Here is a 24,820-nt window from a genome sequence, read left to right as displayed (position 1 = left end):
TGTGTGCTTGTCTGAAATGAAGGAGCGGTGTGAAATGAAGTTTGTGAACGACCCTTGTCGACTTAGAACGAACTTCGTCGGCGTGGAATGTTCATTGTACATTGCCATTGCAAGCGGGTTTCAGCACATGAGGAGTTTGCAGGAGATTGGAGTTTCTTAGCTGAAAACAAATGTATCAAAAATATCTGCGCGGGGTTAGAAAAGAGTACTTCGCTTACTTGCTTTTAGAACGAAACTTTGGTTTTCTATAATATATTTGTAAAAAATAATATTTCCACTTACCCAGTTTAGTCTATATTTATGACACTTTGACACTTAAATAAGTAAATAAAATGAATAAATAAAAACTGTTACACTTAAAATTTTTATTCGTTTCAATGCACTTGAGTGAGTGGCTTAGAATGAAAATATATATGTCCTTCCATCCCACCTCAAAGGCGGGCAAACGCGAATCAATTGCCACGAACATTGTGAGTGTTTGCTTTCACCAAGCTTCCTATAGAGAAATTTTGAAACATCATTCGCTCACTGATTCCATTAAGACCAATCGCATTAATCCTAAATGAACCTTTAAAGAAGTTTTGCCTTTGGTTCCCGCTGGGTCGTGATAAGCGGTAAACGTGTAGAGTCGGCTTTATGACTCTAACAATGACCAAGATCCCGGTCATAGATTTTTCAGTGGAGAAGCATTAAAATTATCTGCGCTTGTTTGCACCAAAGCAGAAGGAAATCCGGACAACGAGCGAATCAATTCTTTACGTCAGCCCGAAAGTGGGGAATGAGAAATCAAAAAGTACAAAAGCGAGGCGGGGGAGAGAATAACTACATAGCGTAAAAAATTAAAAAACAAAATTAGCATGCCCTTTTCGTAAAAACTTTACATCCGTACGTTTGCGTTACAAGCGTGTGGATGCGCCAGATCGCCTACTAGCGCTAGCATGCCTACAGAAACCAAGCCAAACATCCTATCCACACATTTGTGCTTGTGCATGTTTCTTATAATAGGATGTGCCTTTACGTGTTCACTTGCTGGGGTCCACTTTCGACTAGCGCTCTTCGGCTGTCAAAAGACTGTTGGTAAGACTATGCAGAACGTGAATGCGGGGGACTGTTACCTGGCTATGCGGTTCGCATTGTATTTTATAAAAGGTTTATGACTATCTAGGAAGTGTTACTAGCAAAAATTTACAAAAAGAAAAGCTGCGATGGCCTGCTAGACTGGATACCTCGTTTTTGGTATATATTTATCTTTAGTTCAACGTCCCTTGCCTCTTCCTCTAACTCTAATTTGGCCAAAGCCCATGACAGAATGAAAGAGCAAGCAGATGTGATCGGCGTAATCTAATGAATTGATGAAAATTTTGAAGTTTAGAGTAACAGTCATCTTCCATATACTACTCCGACACAGCAATCCAGAGGGAATATTGATGTGGAACAGTCTCAATTTGATATAAGTGTTGAGATGATTGCATTTCCAAATTTTGGACAAAATACCGAGAGATGGAGCCTTGATTTTGTTCGTGTTTATGCTCAAGGCAACTCTGCTTATCTCTCTAGACTCGGTGGGAGAACAGATGTCAATCATATAGTATTGATATGTGAGGAAACATGAAGTAATCCATTGAACACCTCCGCATCCTCCAGGCAATGAAGTGTAGGCGGAAAGATGATTTAAACTGGCCACACTAGTCCACAATGATCCGAAGGGTGTTAATGTTTTCAGCGCAGCAGCGTCGAGAGCTGAACTGAATTAATATTTTCTTGACGGCAGCGGGCATGTAAATACCCTGTTATCTTACTCAATACAGGTGGTCTTGTTCGCAATGACCATCACCTCCTTCTACTCACTAGGACAGATATTGGAAACCCCGGATTTAAGAGCAAGTGGAAGAAGCTGCATTTCAGAAGCGACAAGAGCTGCTATAAACGCTTTCGCGGGGAGACCGCCAGCCTCAACGGCCTTGCCCCGTTTGACCGAATTGATGATCGAGATAATTTTTCCTCTCTTCGGGGGATTGGTCCGTCTCCGCAAATTATAGTAGTAAACATTGCATCCAGAAGAGGTGAAACATCACTCAGAGTTCTACGGTGAAATATTTCTGCTTCTTGTCACGAATGAGATGCCGTCCATAAACGTTCCTCACAGGATTATCAAAAAACTTGCGACTACCTGTAGATGCGCGCTCGCTCGCTGTGTATGCACATGTATCGGTTTGTCTGATCTTCTTTCCGCCAACCGAATCGTTTCTCTATCCATCATCGGCTTTAAGTATTTAACATTCTTTATTTTAAATTTTTATTGTATACTTATTATTTATTAATAACAAATGAAAAATTATTGAATTCGTTCTATTTTTAACTTTAATTACAAAATTAATTGGTCATGAGGAGCTATTGAATTCATTCTATTTAAAACTTCTATTACAAATTAATTGGCATGAGGAATTATTGAATTCATGGCACACTTTTCTCCGATCTTCCACTCCCGTGGCGTGCTACGCAAAGTGGATAGATCCGCGCCATCTATTCGCTCGCACTCGCAACATTCGAAATAAATTTCGAATGCTGCGAATCCTGCCGCGCCACATCACTCCGCCCCCAGATGAAACCTAGGGGTTTCGTCGACTGATCCCCGAACTTCGTTCGCCGTTAATCCACAAAGCGGACACGACGTTGCTTCGGGGCGCACGCGGGTTTCAGCCTGGACAAAGAGACCGCCTTTTTGTGACCACCGATCTCGAGCTGGAAGAAATGTTCTCCCCGCTCGAGAACGCGGTACGGGCCCTCATATGGAGGCTGCAGCGGCTTCCGGACGGCATCCGTCCTGATCAGCACGTGCGTGCAAGTGTCCAGCTCCTTGGGCGAACAGGCAGGTATGGACGAGTGTCGAGTGGGTGGTGGCGCCTTGATGCGTCGGAGACTGTCCCTCAGCAGACGCACCAACCCCGACTCCGTGAGTCCCGATCTCTTGTCGAAGACCGGATCGCTTGGGAGTCTCGGGTTCTCCCCGTATACCAGCTCCGCGGGGCTGGCAGCAAACTCCTCTCGGCGGGTTGTTCGAAGGCCGAGTAGGACGAGAGGCAAGACTTGAGTCCAGGACGGGTCGTCGCGTGCCATAATGGCGGCTTTCAGCGTCCGGTGCCAACGTTCTAGCATTCCATTGGATTGCGGGTGGTATGCAGTAGTCCGCTGGCGTTTAAAACCAAGGAGTTTGCCTAACTCGGAGAAAAGGGTGGACTCAAATTGCATTCCCTGGTCAGTGATGATCACTGCAGGGACGCCAAAGCGAGGTATCCACTCTCGACAGAGGGGTTCAGCACATGATTGCGCCGTAATGTCTTTCAGAGGTATTGCCTCAGGCCACCGCGTGAACCTGTCGATGATTGTGAGGCAATACTTATAACCATGCGAGTCTCGCAAAGGCCCTATTATGTCGAGGTGTATGGTGTGGAAACGCTTGGTAGTGCGGGGGAATGAGCCCACTTCTTTCCTTACATGCCTGGAGACTTTACACTTTTGGCATGCGATGCACTCTCTGGCCCAGGAATTGATATCCTTGTTCATGGAGGGCCAGAAGTATTTTCCGGTGACTAACCGGTTTGTTGTCCTGATGCCGGGGTGCGCCAAGTCGTGAACTGCGTGGAACACTTCCTTGCGAAATGTGGCCGGAATGTATGGCCGAGGTCCCTTTTCCGAGACTTCGCAGCAGAGCGAGAGGTTTGAGCCGAAGATGGGCAACTCCCGAAATTTGTATTTGGGGTTGGACATGAGGCTCTGAAGTGCTGCGTCATCCACTTGCGCCTTGGCAATAGCCGAGAAATCGAGTGAGGCGGGGATGTTAACTTCGGAGACACGAGACAAAGCGTCAGCAACAATGTTGTCCTTCCCGGACACGTGCTGGATGTCTGACGTGAACTGGCTTATGAAGCTCAGGTGTCGAAGCTGACGAGGGGACGCTTTGTCGGGCTTCTGTTTCAAAGCGAACGTGAGAGGCTTATGGTCCGTGAACACTGTGAACGGCCTGCCTTCTAGGGAGAAACGGAAGTATTTGATGGACAGGTATGCGGCGAGCAGTTCGCGATCGTAGGTGCTGTAGTTCCGTTGAGCGGGATTCAACTGCTTCGAGAAGAAGCTCAACGGCTGCCAAACTTGGTCCACCTTTTGGTGAAGGGCAGCACCTACTGCGATGTCAGAGGCATCAACAAAAACGGCTAGGGGTGCATCTTGCAGAGGGAATGCCAAGAGTGTAGCGTCAGCCAGTTGTTGACGAGATTTGTTAAACGCGCAGATAGCCTCTTCAGACCACACGATCTCTCGTGTGTCCTTAGTTTTGGGGCCAGACAAGTACGCGTTCAAAATGGACTGGAGATGGGCGGCCTTGGGCAGGAAACGACGGTAGAAGTTCAGCATGCCCAAGAACCTCCTCAACTCCCTCACTGTCTTTGGACGCGGGAAGCTTGTTATCGCTTGCACCTTGTCTGGGTCGGGCTGTATTCCTTCAGGGGAAATGAAATGGCCGAGGAATCTCACCTGTTGTTGAAGGAATTTGCATTTCTCAACGTTTAGGACTAAACCGGCCTCAAGGAGACGTTGAAAAATGCACTCGAGATGGGCTAAGTGCTCAGACTCAGTGGAAGAAGCGACCAAAACATCATCCAAATATACGAAACAGAATTCGAGGTTTCGCAGGACTGAGTGAATGAACCTTTGAAAGGTTTGCGCCGCATTGCACAATCCGAAAGTCATCCGGGTGAACTCGAAGAGTCCAAAGGGTGTGCATATTGCCGTCTTTGGAATGTCTTCAGGAGCTACTGGGATTTGGTGATAAGCCTTGGTTAAGTCCAAGGTCGAAAAGATGCGGCAATTCGCGAGGTGATGCGCAAAGTCGTGGATGAGTGGAATTGGATATCGGTCAGGAACAGTCTGTGCATTTAGCCTTCTGTAATCCCCACATGGGCGCCATTCGCCGTTTGGCTTAGGGACCATATGCAGTGGGGAAGACCAACAGCTGTTTGAGGGCCTGCAGATACCCTGTTGAACTAGTTGTTCAAACTCTTTCCGTGCAATTGCCAGTTTCTGAGATGGAAGAGGACGCACCTTCGAGAAGATCGGGGAACCAGTAGTGATAATGTGGTGCTGCACATTGTGCTTCACTGGTTTGGAGAGACTACAGTTGGTAGTAATCTGGCTGAACTTTTGGAGAAGTGCCCGAACACGAGAGTCGGTAATGTCTTCTAAAAGAACGGAAAGATTATTGCCTGGGTGAGATACCATATGTCCCGACGAATTAAGGTTGGTCGTGGAATCTATAAGAGACTTGTTTTGCAAGTCCACCAGCAATCCATAGTGACACAGGAAGTCTGCGCCTAGTATGGGGAAGCTGACATCCGCCAGGATGAAACGCCACGAAAACGTCCTACGCAAGCCAAGACTCACGTCCACTTGCCTATACCCGTACGTGTTTATGCGGGAGGAATTTGCTGCCGCAAGTTTGAGCGGTTGAGGGAAAAGTTGATGTTGCCGAGGTACGGGAAGAACCGAAACCTCCGCACCAGTATCGATGAGGTAGCTGCGCCCGCTGAGGGGGTCGAAAATAGTTAGGCGACGTGGCGCTGCGTTCTGGGTGGCCGCCGCCAAGACCCCCCGCGGACCTAGTTTTTTGCGGTAGGAGAGAATCTACACGGTAGCGTACATCTTGTCGCTTTATCCCCGAATCTGCGGTGGTACCAGCAAATCCCTTGGTCCGTGGACTGTCTTGACGACCTGCTACCTGATCGCCCTTTTCGGGTGGCAGACCGCGAGCGTGCTCGCGATCTGGCGCCCGAACGCTGAGCGTCCAACGTCGCCCGCATCTCGGCCATACTGGCTGTTAAAGCAGCAATCTCGCGCCTCAATTCACCCACCTCATCCGACGGTGGTTGAACGGCCGCCAAGGTTGGGCGTACGTACACCTCCTGGACCTGGTCGGCCGTCGCTGCCAGTTCCTCCAAGGAACCGGAGACGCAAGCGAGGATCGCCTGGGTGCCCTCCGGGAGCCGACGCAGCCAGAGCGACTTGATCAGGTCGTCGCCGATCTTGCTCCCACCCAATTGCCTCATTTCACGAAGCAATTGGCTGGGAGTTCGATCACCCAACGTTAAACCCGCCAGCAAGTGGTCTAATTTTGCCGACTCGCTTGCCGACAGGCGCCTGATCAACTCGCTCTTGAGCTGCACGTACGATGTCGACTTCACCACGTCGGACACCAGAAGTATGGACTCTTCGTCCAGGCCGACCACCGCGTAGTTGAAACGGGTCGCGTCCGATGTGATGCCGGACATTTGGAACTGTGCTTCCAAATGCACGAACCACAGCTCGGGGTTCCGCCGCCAAAACGGAGGAACGCGTACGGCGAGGGCGGTCACTTGCGGGTCCGATGGGCCTGCCGCGTCTTTATTGTCAAAAGACATTTTTCTTACCGAGAAGTACGAGGTTGATATGTAAACGCGGTGAGTTTATACTGAAACGCGGTGAACTTTACACCGACACGGCAGGCCGCACCCACAAATGCACGCACGAAACGAGAAAAAACGACGAGCGAAGCGGACGCTTTCCAGCGCAGACCAAAAACACCACCAATGAAAATGGAGAACTCGCGATGCTAAACACCTCCTCGCCGTCTCTTGCAGCGATTTCAATCTTTTATTACTATTTTTTTTAACTTTTAATGTATTGAACAATAATTTCACTTAAGTATAACTTTCAAGCCGAGCTGGGGTCCTCCTCGATGGCGGCGCTGGTCGAATTTGTCGGCTGTAGCTGCGGCGTTGGCGGTGCTGGGGACGTCCGTTTGCTGCTGTTGTTGATCGTTGTGGCAATGATGACTAGTCCGGTGCGTGAAAGGTGTTGTGCAGGAGGGCGTGCGTACGGGAAGTCGCGTGAAAATCTACTTCTGGTGAGGGTCCGACGTGTGTCGCGCAGTACACTGTGTAGAGAAGGTTTTCTCGCGTTTTTTCTTGCCTCTGCTCCGACTCGGGATGTGGAGATGCGACACGTTTTCGTGATGTTTACAACGGCACTCCACACTCAACTGTAGATGCGAACGCGTGAAAATTGCTTGCCGTACGGTCTACTGATGTTTTTGATGGATTTCTCAGTCTTTTGAAGTTCTATTTCTGCCGTGTTGCTCAGACGAATTTTGTCGTTTTTTAAATATCGGGGTCACCAATTAAGTATTTAACATTCTTTATTTTAAATTTTTATTGTATACTTATTATTTATTAATAACAAATGAAAAATTATTGAATTCGTTCTATTTTTAACTTTAATTACAAAATTAATTGGTCATGAGGAGCTATTGAATTCATTCTATTTAAAACTTCTATTACAAATTAATTGGCATGAGGAATTATTGAATTCATGGCACACTTTTCTCCGATCTTCCACTCCCGTGGCGTGCTACGCAAAGTGGATAGATCCGCGCCATCTATTCGCTCGCACTCGCAACATTCGAAATAAATTTCGAATGCTGCGAATCCTGCCGCGCCACAGGCTGCCTAAACAGTCCAGTCCGACAAAACAGCCGGATTCCACTCACACTTCAGCCTTCGATTAATTGCCGAACTGATCGTGGATGACATAATTTTTATCCATCTTTCCTCAAATTCACCCTATGGCAGTTCACTTAATTCAGGATTTGGAGAAGAAGGCAAGAAAAGTCGAACTGAAATAAATGCCAACAACAATTGGGTTATAAGTGTCAAATTTCCATTTCAAAAGAAGGAGTTAGCATAGGCCTCGGATATCCCACGGTAACAGCGCAGATTTTAGACTGTCTGTCATTAAATACTGATTAAATGGTACAGCCACTAAAATGAAATGGAGGGAGACAATTGGTTTGGCCACCAAGAATTAACGTCGCACGGAATCAGTAACGAGCGTTCCCTCTCCTTCACTGAATTACATCCTCCATAAGATGCTTCACTTGACCCTATGATGAAAGGAAGATCCGTTTTTGCTTTAAATGTCATGCTTCCCCAAAATATCCGTCAAAAGACACCTGTTCTGCGATGCGGCACAACGTAAATTTCTCTACAGGCCGACAGTACACTCGTGCTTGACCGTCAATCCCGTGCAAACACATTCTGCATTCGTCTGGAAACCGACTACGACCCATTGCTCTATCGTCCAACTCACATGTTCCCAAACCAACTAAAGGCGGTAAACTCCTCCTCCTTAGATCATTTGAAGACCTGTAGACTATCACGTCACGGATCAACCAGCGCTAATCAAGGTGTCGTTCTTGTCAATAATGCAACAGAAGTGTTCGATATTTGGTACACGTTGGTGTCATATTTTGATAATTCGATACAGATCTAAATCGCCGTCCAAAGTGTTCATTTTATTGAAATTTTGGTATTGAACCGAACGGGTAACCGCGATAGTTTTGTTTGCTTCCCGATTAGCGTTATTGTAAATTTGCTAATGGCAGGGGTTTAATCGCCACGAAACTTAGAGACGGTAGAGGCGTTTCTTTTCAGCAACCTTCATTTCAACATCATCATTCCAAATCCAAGTGTCTCGGTTGATAAACGACTTACCTGGATTGGTGACCCCGAGAGTTACATAGGATATTTTGTAGATTGTGTCTTTAATTTGGTTGCACAATTCTTCCCCATTTGTAATGGGTGGTAATCGAGTATGTGAAATCATTTCTCCTTTCTTCTCACGAAATCGCCACCACTTAATGCGTGGTGGGCCAGTGCGCTCCTCACGCTGTTTTATCGGCGGCTTGATTCATAAGACGTCAACCAACGGCCGATGTTGAAGTACGGTGGCCTCATAGGGAACGACTTTGTATTCAGTGACAGTGCCAAAATGTCAGGGTCTTATGAGAACATAGATCGATTTGCGGTTTACTATTCCCACCATAAAATGTAGGAGGATTAGACAATAGTTTAATGAACCATGTATTCATATTTACAAGGTCATAGGTGTCCGAAAAATCGACTTACCCCATGGCCTTGTTGCCGTCTGCTCTTTCACCCACATCACCATTAAGGTCGCCTGCAATGACGATATAGTCATTAGTCGGCACTTTACTGCTTTTTGCCAGAAGTCATTTTTCTTGGAATGAGGCCGACCTGTCTGTGATGCGTACGCCGTGAAGAAGTGAATAGTGCTGATATAATAGTGACCTTCATCCGCCATAATCAAATCGTTCCACTTTTTTAATGATGTGAGGAAGACCCTCTAAGATGGGAATAATAATAATAATCGTTGGCAAAACAATCCATATTGGATCAGGGAATTGAAGTGTGTTAGAGCGCTTCATTCAAGACCATTGCGTACACCTGAGATTATTACCCTGATTTGACTCAGTTACTCATTCACAGCTGAATCGACTGGGATCGGTTGTCAAATCACTATATAAATTCCACCAGTGAGATTTGAACAGCGACCTTCCTTACAACAGCCTTGTGCTCTAACCACTCAGCTATCCGGAGATAGTAATGCCAACACCATATTGAGTGTGTGGGCTATCAAAATAAAGAAGTTTATATCCATTCTTTCCACGTTCGCAATCAATGTCGCAACTTCTGGTTTCTGATCATCGGGTTTCTTGCAGAGCACAGGTATCAATGCACCTTTTCTGAAGAGCTCTTGCAAGTTCCCCGGTCTTTCCAGTGATGGTGTTAATATTTAGCATGCAGACACGTATTTGTTTTGCTCGGACTATATTACTTACATGCTTACGCCATCGATGCGCCAAGAACCCTTGCCCATTTCTCGACAGGACCGGGGCCCGACCAGCCACATCGACTGATGTGGACGCTCCAGCATTTTTTCGAGGCTTATTACTCGATCCAATCATCTTGTTTCTAACGACATTGGACGCATTATCTTGGTCGGCCTGTCGCTGGACCCGTCACCAAGACAATTCGGGTAGGATTTAGCATAGTGGAATAACTCCAACTATACTTTTTTTCCTAATCTCAGGATTGTATTTTTGTTTTACTGAGGAAAGAACAAAGTACGTTGCGCAAAATTCTGCTCCTTTACTTGGGCTTGGGACCAGCATGGTATGTGAATAACAAGGCGGAGTTAAGATATGATATTTTTGTTACGTACTTAGGTATGTAGCTGGTTCACTTCTAATCTGTTCGATATTTGTTTAAAATATTCGTTTTGTAGTAATTTCCATGAGATTTTGCGTAGATACGAAAACATATGTCTCCCTATCATTAGCTTACCTTGTCGTAAGGACACGGGGGTTGTCTCTAGAGTCACGTGTAAAAACTCACCTTTCCTTAGCATATAACAATCAACATTCTAATTTATACTATCTGACTCGAATGCAGCAACGTGAAATAGCTCCAACCGTGTTCCCATCTCAACCGGGTTCAAACACTTCTAAGAAAGCCATGAGCTTGTATCTTAATTGAATTAGTTGAACAAATTTTGCATAAATTCTGACGTAATAACCAGCTTGGCACACGTTACAAGTTTTCCGATATGAAGTGTTTGTGGTTGAACCTCTCTCTAAATATAATATAAATCATTTTTGAATTTAACGGTTACCCAGAACGGCTTGGATGGAGCTTTGTCATGAAGTGGAGAGAAAAGGTGTAACACGGCGCCATATGCCCGTCGCTTTGTGAATGTTTAATGTCAATTAACATGTTAACGAAGTATTTTAATGTGCATACCAAACATAGCTTTGAGCCAAAAGTTGAAAGCCTTTGTGTTAACGCCATACTACAATTTTGTATCTGAGGTGTACAGTAATAACATTTCCTAAGGGTGTACGAGTATTGGAATCATAGCAATTTTCGCATAATGCAAATTATTAGGGTTGATTTCTTCGAAATGAAAATATGTGTGCACACTTTTTCCATGTAAGTTGATTAATAGCAATCTCTCCCTAGGAATGTTAATAACGGATGTGCACCATTTCGAGAGCAAAGTATCCTTCAGGCCGCCAATACAATTATTGCGAAATATTCCATTACAAATGGTAAGCGATGTTTTAATTTCTTTTTAATCTTTAGTTTCAAAATAGATATAACTTGCATAAGTATAAGGAAGGTGGCAGTTTAAACTACCAGAAATGCATTATAAACCCCCCCCCCACACTCATAAATTGAAATTAGCATTTCGACTAAATCGCACAAACAGACCTCGAATGCCTAGGAATGGCAGTACAATTACCGTGATGAGTTTTAAGCTTTTGTTAAGTTTCCAAGTTTCAATATTTTTAAACGAATCAATTCGCCTGGTTAAACCACCAATTTGAGCATATTACGGAGAGTAGCCATTTTATCTACGAGAGAAGGAACATTCTCGTATATGATACGGTTAGGAACCGTTGTGGAAGTGTTTTTTGTGTTGCTTGTCATCGTGGATGAGAGAGAAGTTGAGCCTTAACTTTCTTCATAAGACCATTGAAAGATTTGCGACCACATGCACAACTCTTTCGTGATGCAGTATATACTTCTGAAATCTTTCGCCTTCCTGACCAGCGCCACGCCAATCGTCACTCAAAGCGTTAAATGGAGCCTTCAATCCCTTCCGTTCACCGATCCGCTTTCATGATTCCGCTGTCAGCCAGATCTTGTAACGACCGCGAAGTGGTCGACGACCTGCGTAGCACCCGAGAGAAGAGCATTTTTTAAGTCAGGCCAATGATATTTTCAAGCGGGTTGCCCAGCGTATCTATCGTCCGATGAACGAGATAGCTATGCCATTGTCCAGCGACAGCTAGGTCATGCAAGTGGTCGATATATATGTACGCATCTAAATTGATTTAAAGCATTTTCACCCATTTTCGCCTTACTCTGTGCACGAAAGCATATCTACCTACACCTACGTCCATCTTATTGAACACTACCCGCAAAGTTCATTAAAACATACATATCATGCCTGTTAAAAAAAGCTAAACAAGTCGGCGCTTCAGGTATGAAAGGTTTTGTTTGCTTCCTGTGTAAGTATATTTGAGTATAGAACTATCCCATTTGTATGTAGCCCGTTAAGAATATGCATTTAGCTAGTCAGATTTAGTACTTCTGGTTGTAAATTTACACGGTAAAGACAAGTTTGAGCTACTGTAACTTTGTTACTAATAGTATGATTTTGATCAAACTTGGAGATAATATGCTTCACATGATATTTTATACTACTACGAACTTTTATAACTCTGAGATAAACTTAAGGGGGGCTTTACTCAAATTTCCCAAAAATATGTAATATACTATTATTAACTTTAACTTTAACGGTTGGGTAGTTTTTGAGAATGGGCCCGTTAAAGAAATCATTACTTTCTATCCCTCCCACTCTCCGCCTTTTGAAAAAATGTCAAAACTAAGACCGGCTTCGAAAAGTACTAATTAAGACCTTTCATTTGATTGACTATATTTGGTGAAAAAAAATTTCACACCCCCCTTTTACATGCATGGGGACTCCCCCTAAATCTCAACTTAGGAGGATATCACTCACTGTATGTCTGGGGGTCCACAGGTCCCACCTTCTCACCAAATTTCGTGTCAATCGGTTCAGCCGTTTCTGAGAAAAGTGCGGTTCACCAGACGGAGGTACATCTCCAAAACACTGAAAGCCAGGTGATTACACCCAAGAAGGGAAAAATTGGCACGTCAAGCGTTAGAACTAAGGGCAACATTGGTATACTACGAGGACAGCAACCAACATAGACCACTGCTCAAAACGCAGGGGCAAACAAAAGCACGTCTAAGACTAATATATCAGACGTCAGGAAGGAGACAGGTCTCAGTGGCGCAGATGCTAAATGATACCTGAGTTATTTGGAGCAAGGCCTGAAAACAGAAGAGCCCCTTAAGAAGGCTCAGGACAGACCTAAGCCGTCTTTATCGGAGCCAAGTAAGCGGGGAGCACCACAGATTAGCCCGCATGAGTGGAATCATCATCATCATCAATGGCGCAACAACTGGTATCCTTACACGGATAGGAACCCTTCTGTGGAATCGGAAGCGGGCTCATGGCTATGACAATAAAAAATGAAGAGAAACTGTTGAGTAAACTATATTGGGCGAGTCTACCAGGAATATAGCAATCCAGGGTGCCTATTGGGGGATACGAAGCCAAGCGAACAAAGGATTGCTTAAACCTGACCAAAAAGAACCTCCGAATCGTAGTGGGAATTATCTCTGGTCACGGCGGCTAAACTACACCTAGGGAAACTAGGGATAAAATCTCTACGCACGTTCTGGGTCCGACACTTCTGCAAAGTAGGTCGAGGCTCCTTAGGGAACATTTAACATCAGACGCAAAGTTGAAAAGTTTGGAGGTAAGGAATATACTAAAATTCCTATCGGTTATATGTTTGCTTGAGATACTATGATTAATAAGTACACTATAACCAGTTCAAGGGGCACAGTAGTACCATATTTTCCATAAGTATGTTATATGTTAATGCATTTCTCTGCATTTTTTGTAAATTGCTAAGGTTTCATTTTGCATAGACTCCATTTGTTGCAAATGTTCAATGTCAGTCATTGATACTTAGGTTTATTGTGAACTTGACCTTGTAAATTAGTATTTAAGACTGATATGTGATATGTTAATTTCACATTTCGGTATTTTGGTGCAAAGGCCTAAATACGAATTATAGAATTACATGTGTTTCGGTCAAAGTGCCTAAATGCTGAAATTAATAATACAAAGTGTTCTGGTTCAAGTGCTTGCACACATCGCGACAATTTTTAATTTTTTATCTAACACCCCCCTTTGCATGTATGGCCCCCACTTGCTATATGTAAAGAGATTCGCAAACCACACCTTCTCACCAAATTTCGTGACGATTGGTTCAGCCGAGTAAATCGGCTATGACCGATAGATAGGAAGACAGACGGAGAAGTGGCAAAAGCGGAAAAGCTGCTATTTGGTCTTGGGGAAATTTGGAACCAATGGGGATTTGATCAAGTAAAATACTGGAGATATATATCTACAGTTGCTACACTGCGCTGAACCTCACAAGAGATGACTTCAAATCGTTGATCGAAAGATTGGTTCGAAATGCAGAATCGCATCATCCGTAATAATATAGAAGGTGATTTCAATGCCGGGGCTGAAGAGTGGGCCAGCCGCGAAACAAGCACAAGAGGGTGCATACTTCTTTTCGCATTTAAACGTCAGTGATACCCTAGCCTCCAATGGCATGTTAGCGAACATTACACGCATATTAGCCATCAAGCGATTGTCTTTCAAATGGAGTGCACCATTAGACCCAAGCAACCGAGAACTTCATACATAGGATGGACATCCAAAACGCTCCATAAATAAACATTTTCGAAGGTATTACGGCAAAGTACAAATTTCTCGAAGAATGCAATGAATATAGCTGCACAGATTCTGAAACCAAGGCAGTTGGCTTGAGTCACTTCGATGCCGTAGCGAACGGTACCCTTGAAGCGAAGACGAAATTTCTGGCTGAAAGCAATGAATATCGCAAAGTATGCTTCAATGCAAGAAGGTAGTGTCAACGTCGCAGAAACAGGCCAAAATATGTGGATCTACACCAACTATACAAGGTTGCTAGAAAAAACTCCAAACCGCTATCAGAAAGAGTAAAACCATGCACTTCAGGCAGCGCTGCAGGGAAGGCTGATTGGAACCGTTGGGGCGGTACATACAAGACATTTATGGCTTCATTCGAGGGAAAGCATTGCCCACCCATTACATGTGCCAAGTCGTTGAACAACGTAATTAACGCCCTATTCCCGAAATCAATGATTAATCCGGTCAATTTGGTTAGAAATCTGGTGGAATCGACTATCTTCATTGGATTCACAGATGACAACGAAATTACAAGCAAACTACGTTGACATATTGACCAAACAAACAATGTGGCAAATAAATACGTGGTTCGAAAATGCTACATTATCACTCGCAGAGTACTAAACTGCATTAGTACTGACCAGTAACCGCACAAATAATACGTCTAAAATATTAAAGTCGGACGCCAAGTTATACATATCCAGTTTGCTCTCAAATATCTGGGGGAGATTTTCAATTAGAAGTTGAACTTTAAGTAATATCTGCAAAATGCAGCTACAAAGGCGTCTAACATCAGTTCGCTGAACGCCAGAACAGAATCTTCCGAACATGTTGCGATTACCGAGCGGCATTCGCCGACGCACCATGTATAATATTTGGGACGATATCTTGGCGATTGAAGCGCTACGGATTCACGAAACTGATGAAACTAACGCTGCTCGACGACAGTCAGCAAGAGATCTATCATTACTAGAATGGTGGACACGATGGGATGAGAGCAAGTAAAGACGCTATACCCATAAATTGATACCGAACGTCGAAAGCTGGACTAAACGGAGGTCCAGGTAACATGGGCTATGACTTGAAACAGTTTATAGGCGGACATGGTGGTCATCAGGAATATCTCCACCGATGACGATTCTCTGAACTGGAAACCGGAAGCTAGGCGCTTCAGATATGAAAAGTTTTATTGATTTTTGATGTAAGAATTTTTGGCTACACGATGATTCCACCTGTATATATCTCTTAGAGTATATACTTTGAATATACCCGATATTCGCTTCGATGTGGTACTGACATTTTATCTCTTAGCGAGTAGTTATTTGAAGCGAAAGTAGCAGCTTCGACCTAATATAACTTTGTCAATAAAAGTAGGCACTCATTCACATCTGGGTCGAATCACTTCGGATACCAGTCCACTCAACTGTGAATGCGTACCTGAGTCAAATCAGGGTAATAATCTCGGGGAGCGCAATGCTGGCCAGATGGCCTTCTGTAGGGTATTGTGATCCTGTAGTGTACCGTTACGACCCTGAATGAAGTGCTCTAATACACTTCAAGGCCCTGATCCAATTGGACTGTTGCACCAACGATTTATTATTATACCATAATAACAGTAGGATTTCCACCAAACATTCCATGTTGCTTCCTATTAAAGACTACCTTATTGCAATCTTGTAATTTTACGTATGTAGGATGAACTTAAGGGAGGTTCGCAGTAAATTTTCAAAGTATAAAAATATACTGTTATTAACTATTATTAAACTGATATCGTAACGGAGAGTATTTTGAAGCCTAGATACCATGAACACGGACTACCATGATTTTTTTCAGATTTTAAGGAAACCCGGGAGAACCAAGAAGTCTAGGAACTGGAAAGGTACAGGCAACAACCGCACCAGACGCGAACGTTTTACCAACAAGACAGCAGCATGAAGCCTTATACAGCTCGATGCTTAGCTGCCGAGACAATGAGGGAAATCATCATCATGGAATTAAAGGCAAAGTGGTTAGCTATGAAGGCGGTCAACTGCACCAAGTAATTCCTCAACTGATGATTAAGGTCAGGGACAGCAGCTCAATGCCTGACCATTGGCAACCAGTATGCATAGAAAACGAGATATCACGCAGTAAGCATAGAAAGCGAGATGTCACTGAGTACCATCTATAAGATATAGAGCACTATCTTGCTAGACCGGATAGCCCCATACATCTAGAACGTCATCGGTCCATATCAGAGAAGCTTCACTCCAGGCAAATTAGCAACAGATTAGATTTTCTCTTTGCGGCAAATGATAGAAAAACTGTTGGTAATGGCCATCAATTGCACCGTCTTTTCATTGAATTCAAAGCCACCTATGATAGCATAGCCAGGGTTAAACTATGCACGCCATAAAAGAATTCGGTAGATAAATGAAGTAGGATCACTCTTGAGAGTATTCAACAACAACAATGGTCTAAGAGAAAGGGATGCTCTACTATGCATCCACTTTTTGTGTGAAACAAAACCTTATTAGAATCGATTCGATGTCTGTCTGTCCGTCTGTCCGTCTCTCCGTCTGTCTGTCACAGCCGATTTATTCGGAAACGGCTGGACTGATCGTCACGAAAATTGGTAGGAGTATGTGATCTGCCGTTCCCTTTATACGCAACAACTGACGCCATTTTGTGTTAAGTTTAAGGGGGGGCTCCCCATACATGTGAAAGGAGGGTGAAAAATTTTTTTTCACAGAATGTAGCCATGTGGGGTATCAAATGAAAGGTCTCAACTAGTACTTTTCGAAACTGGTATATCAATATGTGATACTGTGTGAAACATAGGGGAGTGAGGGCTCAAAATATGACCATCAAAAAGTGTAACAGGTCTCGTGCTCAGAACCTATCCAACCGAAAAATCTGAAAAAAATCGCGGTAGTGCATCTCTACGAAATCTAGGCCTCAAAATATATCGGGTTCCGATATCTGCACAAATAAAGTTAATAACAGTATATTTCCACATTTTAGAAATTTACCCGCCACCCCGCTTATGTTCATCCCAGAAGTACATGCGTATAAAGAAGAACATAATGCACAATTTGGTCAAGTTTGAAGAAAATCAAACTGTTATTAACAAAGTTATAGGGGGTAAAACTTTACAATTTTTTGTGAATTTCGTGCACTCTACAACCTGCATGACGTTGTGGCGCGGCAGGATTCGCAGCATTCGAAATTTATTTCGAATTCCCCCAAAAAGTGAAACAGGTCTCGTTTTCAGAATCTACCCAACCGAAAAATCTGAAAAAAATCACGGTTTTGCATCTCTATGAAATCTATGCTTCAAAATACATCCGGTTCCGATATCTGCACAAATAAAATTAATACTAGCATATTTGCACATTTTAGAAATTTACCCAACAACCCCCCTTATGTTCATCCCAGAAGTACAAAATTCGGTAGGGCAATAAGGGATAACATAATGCACAACTTAACAAAGTTATAGGGAGTGAAAGTTTGCTATTTTTCGTGAATCTCTTGCGTTCTACAACCTGCATGACGTCATCATCACATATTAATTTGTCAATACCACAACGAAATGCGTTCTTATGAACGGGGTGGCAAAGAATTATTTTGTTTTAGTTTTTAGTCATTTGTATATAAATATCAACTACGCTAAACAGACACGTGTGCATGTAGGTATATAGTATATGCGTGCTAATGAAGTTTGCGGGTAGTGTCTAATTCAGATAAATATATTTGTATATTAAATCAGCGGTATTTAATATACGCGCTATATATGTACATACGTATGCTTTGACACACTTAGTAAATCGGAAATATGGGTATGACTAATTTATATACGTGCATATATATGTACAGTATTCTGAAATAGGCAGTTTGTTTGTTTGGGGTGAGGATAATAGATGGCTGTAATATGTACGTATGTTTTGTAGTTTGGAAAAATATGAAGGATTATTTTCAATTTGTAGCTATATACGGATAGAAAAATGTGCTTTGAGGTTTCTTACATACGATGAACACAAAACCTTTATACCCGAAGCGCCAGCTTCCGGTATTCCGACTTGTTTATGTTTCCGTCGGTGACAGCCGCTTTGGGGCGCCCATTGTGTACATCGCCCGCGGTGCTCATTTCGCCACGTTTAAACTTAGCAAACCACTTTTCAACAGTTGATTGTCCTGGTGTAAAGTCCGAATAATGTTTATCAAGCCAAGCCTTAGCTTCAATAATATTTTTTGTTGTCAATGCTTTTTTAAAGCACGGAATTCCTTTTCATCCATTTTTTCAAACAAAAGTTGCTTCACTCAAAATGCTTTATCTCACAAACTAATGGTTTGTACACGGATTTTTTGAAGATTATGGTTAGCTAAAAATCATATGGATTTAACACTGGTAGCGCCACCTCTGTGTTAGCCTAAGGACTTTTCAAACCAATTATTATAGTATTGCACCGGCGAATGTGAAAAGATCAATGGCGGAAACGATTCCCACGTATCCAATTGATGCCCAGCGAAGCGGAGAAGCGTAATTAGCATTAAGATATATTGCAACCTAGTTATTAATTCGAAGTTGAAGTTGATATTTTTTTAAACACGCAACTTCCTGTTTACGTACGTAACAACTGTGCAATATTCCAAACACCATTCCCATTAGAAGTGACAGACGTATTTACACATTATTGCAGACTATCTTTTCTAACTACATTAAATTGTATAAAATGGCAGCTCCAAGAGGGTAATCAGAAATATGTACACACATATACATACATGTATAAAGATCTGTACATCCTAAACTCAGGCATTTCGATAACTCGTATCGAAGTTACGATTTATTAGGTGATTACAAGCTATTCACTGTTGATAATAATAATGGCAGTCAAATTAATTGCCCTCAAGCTGTTAGCACCAAAGCATCACCAATTAATTAAATTTTCCCTTCATTATCTTCTTATTCCTACACCGCCATGAATTATGCTGGTAGCCGACTCAATTTTCAATTGAACTGAGCATGATATAATCGTATTTCTCGTGGACGCTTAGGCTGAAAAGTTTCAGAATAGAAAACTAACTTTCCAGAGAAAGTGGGCAAACGGTCATTAAACATTTTCCGAGATAGAAATAAACGAAGCAAGCTGAGGAAAACGATGTTATAGCTTGGTAGGAGGCAGCAATGATTTTGAAATGTACGTACTGATAATTTGGTGACCGGTGTCAGCTTTACTTAATATTACCAAACAACGACAAGTCGGTTGCCAAATTAAAAATTGCTCCTGTCTATTTTACAAATATTCACATCTTTATTCAAAATTAAAGAATCGTTAAAAATTTTCCCGCCCTACAACTTAAAGATTCATCTTATGACCCACCGCTTTCATTTTCGGTATCTTGATATCTTTTCTTCCACACTTCGGTATACTCCTTCTTTCGCTGCTCTCTTCTATCGAAATACTCAGGATACTGAGATTTCTCTAGGGGATGCCAAAAGTCAAGAACCCAATCTGGCGGTATAACTTCTCGTTCAAATGCCGCACCACCGGGACTGTACTGAAACTTCTTCGGTTGATAATGCCGTTTCTCAAAAAGTTCTCGTTCACCACATTTAAGTAAATCTTGAGCTTTCCGCAAGTCTTTAATGCAGCGCGAATCATCAAATCGTTTTCTCAGAAGTACAGCTTGGTATCGATAGATATGCCTTCGATCGTACCACGCTTCTAGATTGCGCAAAGCCCTTTTATAAAGGCTGCAAACTTGTTGTTTATGGGTTAGAACTGCAAAGGGAAGGGAAGAACACATCGTTCTACGTAACTCACGGAATCAGATTAACGTTGTAATGTCAAGTAGCGCGAATGAAATCCTTCGTTCTTTTTTTTCAATGAATACTTAAATCTAAAATTACAAATTTTCAGCTAAGCAGCATAGCTACCAATTACGTAGCAGAAGAAGTGCAAACTATTCTGGAGTACGGTCTTTCTTTGTGAAAATCTCTAGCTCTCCAAATGGGCTTCCTATAGATGTGAACGAATTATATGATCTTTGCTGAAACTTTCAAATCTTATGCGCCGACCAAGTTCTTCGTTTGAGATAGTATCAGGCGAGGGTACTTCGATGGAACGACGCAGGCGGGTGTCCACGACACGAAGGCTTAGAGCTTTTGAGTAACAGCGGGGTTCACTTTCCATGTGCTACTCCCATATAGTAACGTAGAAAGACAGTCTCAAGTTGATCTTGGTGTTGAGAAAACTATATTTCCAGATTTTAGACAGGGCAGCGAAAGCGGATCTAGCACTGTTAATGCGTCGGGCAACATCCAGTGCGGTGTCAAATTGATCGACGCCTTCGATGCTCTGCCCGATAATGTAGATAGGGAGTGTGCGATTATGTGGTTTTGTTGTTTATCTTCAGTCCAATCCTACCTGTCTCTCTTAATAACTCCAGAGGCATTTGGCTAACATAATTGACCCGGTGGGAGAGCAAACATGTCATTATCGTAGCCGAGATGTTTGAGGAAAGATTTTATAGTCCATTGAACTCCTCCACCTCCACTGGAGAAGACAGCATGAAGAACGTCACCGATAACAAGATGAAATAACATCGGTGACAAGATATAACCTTCATGGACTCCGCTTTAGACCTAATAATCCTCTGAGATTTTATCAAGGTGCAGTGGGTTATATTTTGCGAAATCATACGTCGACCTGAAACTAATAGCTATTAGTTTCTCCGGAATGCTCCTCCTGCCCAATAAAGAGCAGGTGCAACAAAAATCTAAACTCCGCGCAGTATTCCAAAATAATTCGTAGGGTGTTGATGTGTGCTATTGCATGGAATTACTTTTTTCATGCATGCAACAGCTGCGAGGATGCAAATTCTGAAGACTATAGCAGTTGTGGTAGACGTCTAAGCATTTTCAGTCCAGTCCAGTCACTAGAGTGGGCCAGAGTGGTAGCCATCACCGCGATCTACTGTCCTCCAAAGTTTTAACTGACTTCTCAAACATTCAAAGAATTGTTTAACACATTGGGCTGCTTTCCTCCCCACGCTAATATGTCGCCAATCTACCAAAAGATAGTACAAGGCATACCATACTACAAATGGTCCAAGGAAACCGCAAGTTGAAAGGTCAACGGCAGGCTCACAGATATCCTGACCTTACAAGTCTTCCAAAAATATCTAATGCTACGTCGAAGGGAATCTTCTCATTTAGAGCCAAACAAGTTGTTCAAGCCTTTAAACAGCAAGTGGACCCAAAGAAAGCTGCAGGGCATGACCTAATCACGGTAAAAATGGTGAAGAAACTTCCAGGTATCACAATCATTCACTTCACTTCACATCCTAGAATTTGCAATGGTTCCTATATATGGGAAGGATCAAATGCAAGTTGTATCCCATAGGCTTATAAGTCTGGTACGCATCCTCTTAAAGATGTTTGAAAAACAACTATTATACTTTCAATAATCTCACCACCTCTCGTCGGAAAGCAAAGTGATTCCTCAGCACCAGTTTGGTTTTCGAGAGAAGTACGGCACACTTGAACAGGTTCACAGAATCATCTCTGAAATAATGAGTTCACTGGAAGTTAGAAAGTATTTCTTAGCGGTCTTTTTAGAAGTGACGTAAGCCTTCGATAAAGTATGGCACGAAATTCTGTACAGTGTCACGGAATTTTGGAATCTTTTCTCTTTGAGTACAAATCCAGGGCGAAATACAAAAGCTTTACGCCTGAAGGCACTGTGACTGGACCGACACTCCACCTCATCTATGTCTCAACTGATTCTAACCTGATAACTTCAACTGCAGATGATAATGCTGTTATAATTCATTTTATTAATGCAGTAATAATGCCTTATAACTCATCCTTACCTCCGCCATGCTATTAAAAAATGAAGCCCCAGCCCAGGTAAAGGAGAAGGGTTTGCGGCAACGTACTTTGTACTATCCTCAGTAAAGCAAAAATACAATCCTTCGATCAGGGAAACAGATAAATAAAGTATAGTTGGAGTTAATCCTGATCGAGCAGGCGGCGCGAGATCTTGGGATGCACATCAATGAAGAAAAGACAAAATATATGGTGGCAACGTCAGCACTGAAGACGAATCAACCAACAACATCAAACCACACTGGTCAAACACGAAGAAGAATAAGGATAGGAGAATACAACTTTGAGACCGTTGATAATTTCTCCTATCTAGGGTCGAAAATCACAACCGATAACAGTTAGATGAAATCCGCGCACGGTTGTTGTCAGCCAACAGAGCCTATTTCAGCTTACAAAGACTGTTCCGCTTGAAACCTCTCACCATAGGGTCAAAGCTCTTACTGTACAAGACTATGATCTTGCCAGTCCTCATATATTCCTCGGAAACTTGGGTTCTTAGCAAGAAAAATTGCGCACTCTTGGTCGCTTCCGAGAGAAGAATCCTCCGGATAATTTTTGGCCCCCTATATGAGGATGGACGATTCCGTAGCCTACACAATGGCGAAATCTATGAGCGATACCATGACCGTCCGATTGTGGAGAAAATCCGGCTCAATAGGTTACGGTGGGCGGGTCACTTAATACGTATGGATGAAGATGATCCTACCGAGGCAATATCTACCGTAGAAAAAGAAGACGAGGCAGACCCTGCCTAAGATAGAGCAATAGCGTAGGTCAGGACGCCAAACAGCTTTTAGGGATATCGAATTGGTGGACCTCGGCGCAAAACCGGGATGTCTGGAGTTACTTATTAAGGCAGGCCTAGACCGGATACCAGTTGTTGCGCCGTTGATGATGATGATGATGGAGTTATTGCACTGTACTAAATCCTACCCGATTCCTCTTAGTGACAGGTTCCGCGACAGGCTGACCAAGAAAAGGAATCTAATGTCATTAAAAGGAACATCATCAGATCGAGTAACAATCCTCGGGAAAATGCTAGGGCATCCACCTTAGTCGACGTGGCTGGACGGGCCTTGGTTCTGTGGAGAACTGGGCAAGGGTTCCTGACGTATGGACGGCATCTTGACGTAACTAGCTTAGCAAAACAAATAGGTGTCTGCACGTTAAATATTGACACCCTAACGCAAGAGCCCTTCGGAAAAGGCGCATTGATATATACACTCTGCAAGAAATCCGATGATCTGGTGCCAAAAACTGCGACGCAGAACCTGAACGTGGTAAAAGTCGTTACAAACTTCTCTATTTTGGTAGCCCACACACTCAACACGGTGTTGGCATTGTCATCTTAGAGGGTTTCCGTGATGCCATTAAAAAAGTGGAACGATTTGATGACCGACTGATGAAGCTCACCATTATATCAGCTGATCGCACTATTCAATTCTTCACCGCGTATGCTCCAGCCAACTTAATGTCTAGAAAGAAGTATTCTGACAACTTCTTGATGTGAAGAACTGCAAGGTGCCTGCTGTTGACTGTATCATCATTGCCGGCGACCTTAATGATCATGTCGATGAAAAGGCAGGCGGTACCATGGGGGAGAGGGTTTGTAGCCCGCAATGAGGGTGGCGAGCGTATAATTGATTTTGCGGACACCCATGACCTTGAATTGATGAATACATCATTCATCAAACGATTGTCTCATCTTCCCACATTTTATATTGAGAATAGTAAGAAGCAAATCGACTATATTCTCATAAGACGCCGACATTTTACCAAAGTCACTGATTGCAAAGCCATTCCCTATGAGACCATCGTATTTCAACATCGGTCGTTGATTGCCGTCTCGCGAATCAAGCTACCGATAAAATAGCGTGAGGAACGCGTTGGCCTGCCGCGCATTAAATGGTGGTGGTTTCTCATTTACGCAATTACCAACCATTACGAATCTGCAAGAATCGTGGAACCAAACGGCCTTTTTAATCCGCATGGTTAACAACCCAGGTAAGCGATTCATCAACCGAGATACTAGGCTTTGGAATGTCGACGTTGAAATGAAGGTCCGTGAGAAGAAACGTCTCTACCACAAGTATCCCAACGATAAAACGCTCGCCAATTGGCAAATTTATAAGAATGCCAACCGCGAAGCAATGAAAGTGATCGCTACCACCGGAGAGGATCATTACAAAGATCTTTACGGTAAACTGGACACTCGAGATGGCGAGGAAGATCTCTATCGATTTACTAAAAGCAGAAACGAAAGCACACACAGGATATCGAATACTTCTGTGGCGTTAATGACAAGAACGATACTTTGCTTAGCCATCGTCGAGCCGTGACTGATATACGGCGAGAATATTTCGAACAGACTTCAACCGCAGAATATGTTCATCCTCCACTTCCACATTCATTGCCGCCACTTGGACCAGATCCACTGGTCAGCGCAACTGAAGTCAAGGAAGCAATAAGACGAATGAAATCAAGAGAAGCACCAGACGACATCGCATCTTAACTCTAGAAAGCCAGGAAGGTTGAATACCATCCGACTGGCAACAAAGTATCACAGTTCCAATGTAGAAAAAGAAAAATAATCCAGGAGAATGTTCAAATTACCGACTGAGCCGATTACTTTCCCATATTTGAAGGGCCGAAAATCACAAC

At 43.2% G+C, this 24,820-nt stretch overlaps 1 protein-coding gene across 1 annotated transcript; it reads right to left on the bottom strand.

The window, feature by feature from the left end:
• Positions 1-19,556: 19,556 nt before the first annotated feature.
• Positions 19,557-20,142, bottom strand: LOC119661531 (NADH dehydrogenase [ubiquinone] 1 beta subcomplex subunit 9-like). Its single transcript, XM_038070909.1, has one exon. It carries the CDS (start codon positions 20,074-20,076, stop codon positions 19,639-19,641), a length of 438 nt encoding a protein of 145 aa, XP_037926837.1. The 5' UTR covers positions 20,077-20,142; the 3' UTR covers positions 19,557-19,638.
• Between the last annotated feature and the right edge of the window lie 4,678 nt (positions 20,143-24,820).

The sequence above is a fragment of the Hermetia illucens genome, chromosome 1 (genome assembly GCF_905115235.1).
Source record: "Hermetia illucens chromosome 1, iHerIll2.2.curated.20191125, whole genome shotgun sequence".
In the NCBI taxonomy this organism is placed as follows: Eukaryota; Metazoa; Arthropoda; class Insecta; order Diptera; family Stratiomyidae; genus Hermetia; species Hermetia illucens.
This window is presented reverse-complemented; position numbering and strand designations above follow the sequence as displayed.

Excerpts from the sequence above, each read along its gene's own strand:
- LOC119661531 (XM_038070909.1), bottom strand. The coding sequence starts at position 20,076 with ATGTGTTCTTCCCTTCCCTTTGCAGTTCTAACCCATAAACAACAAGTT.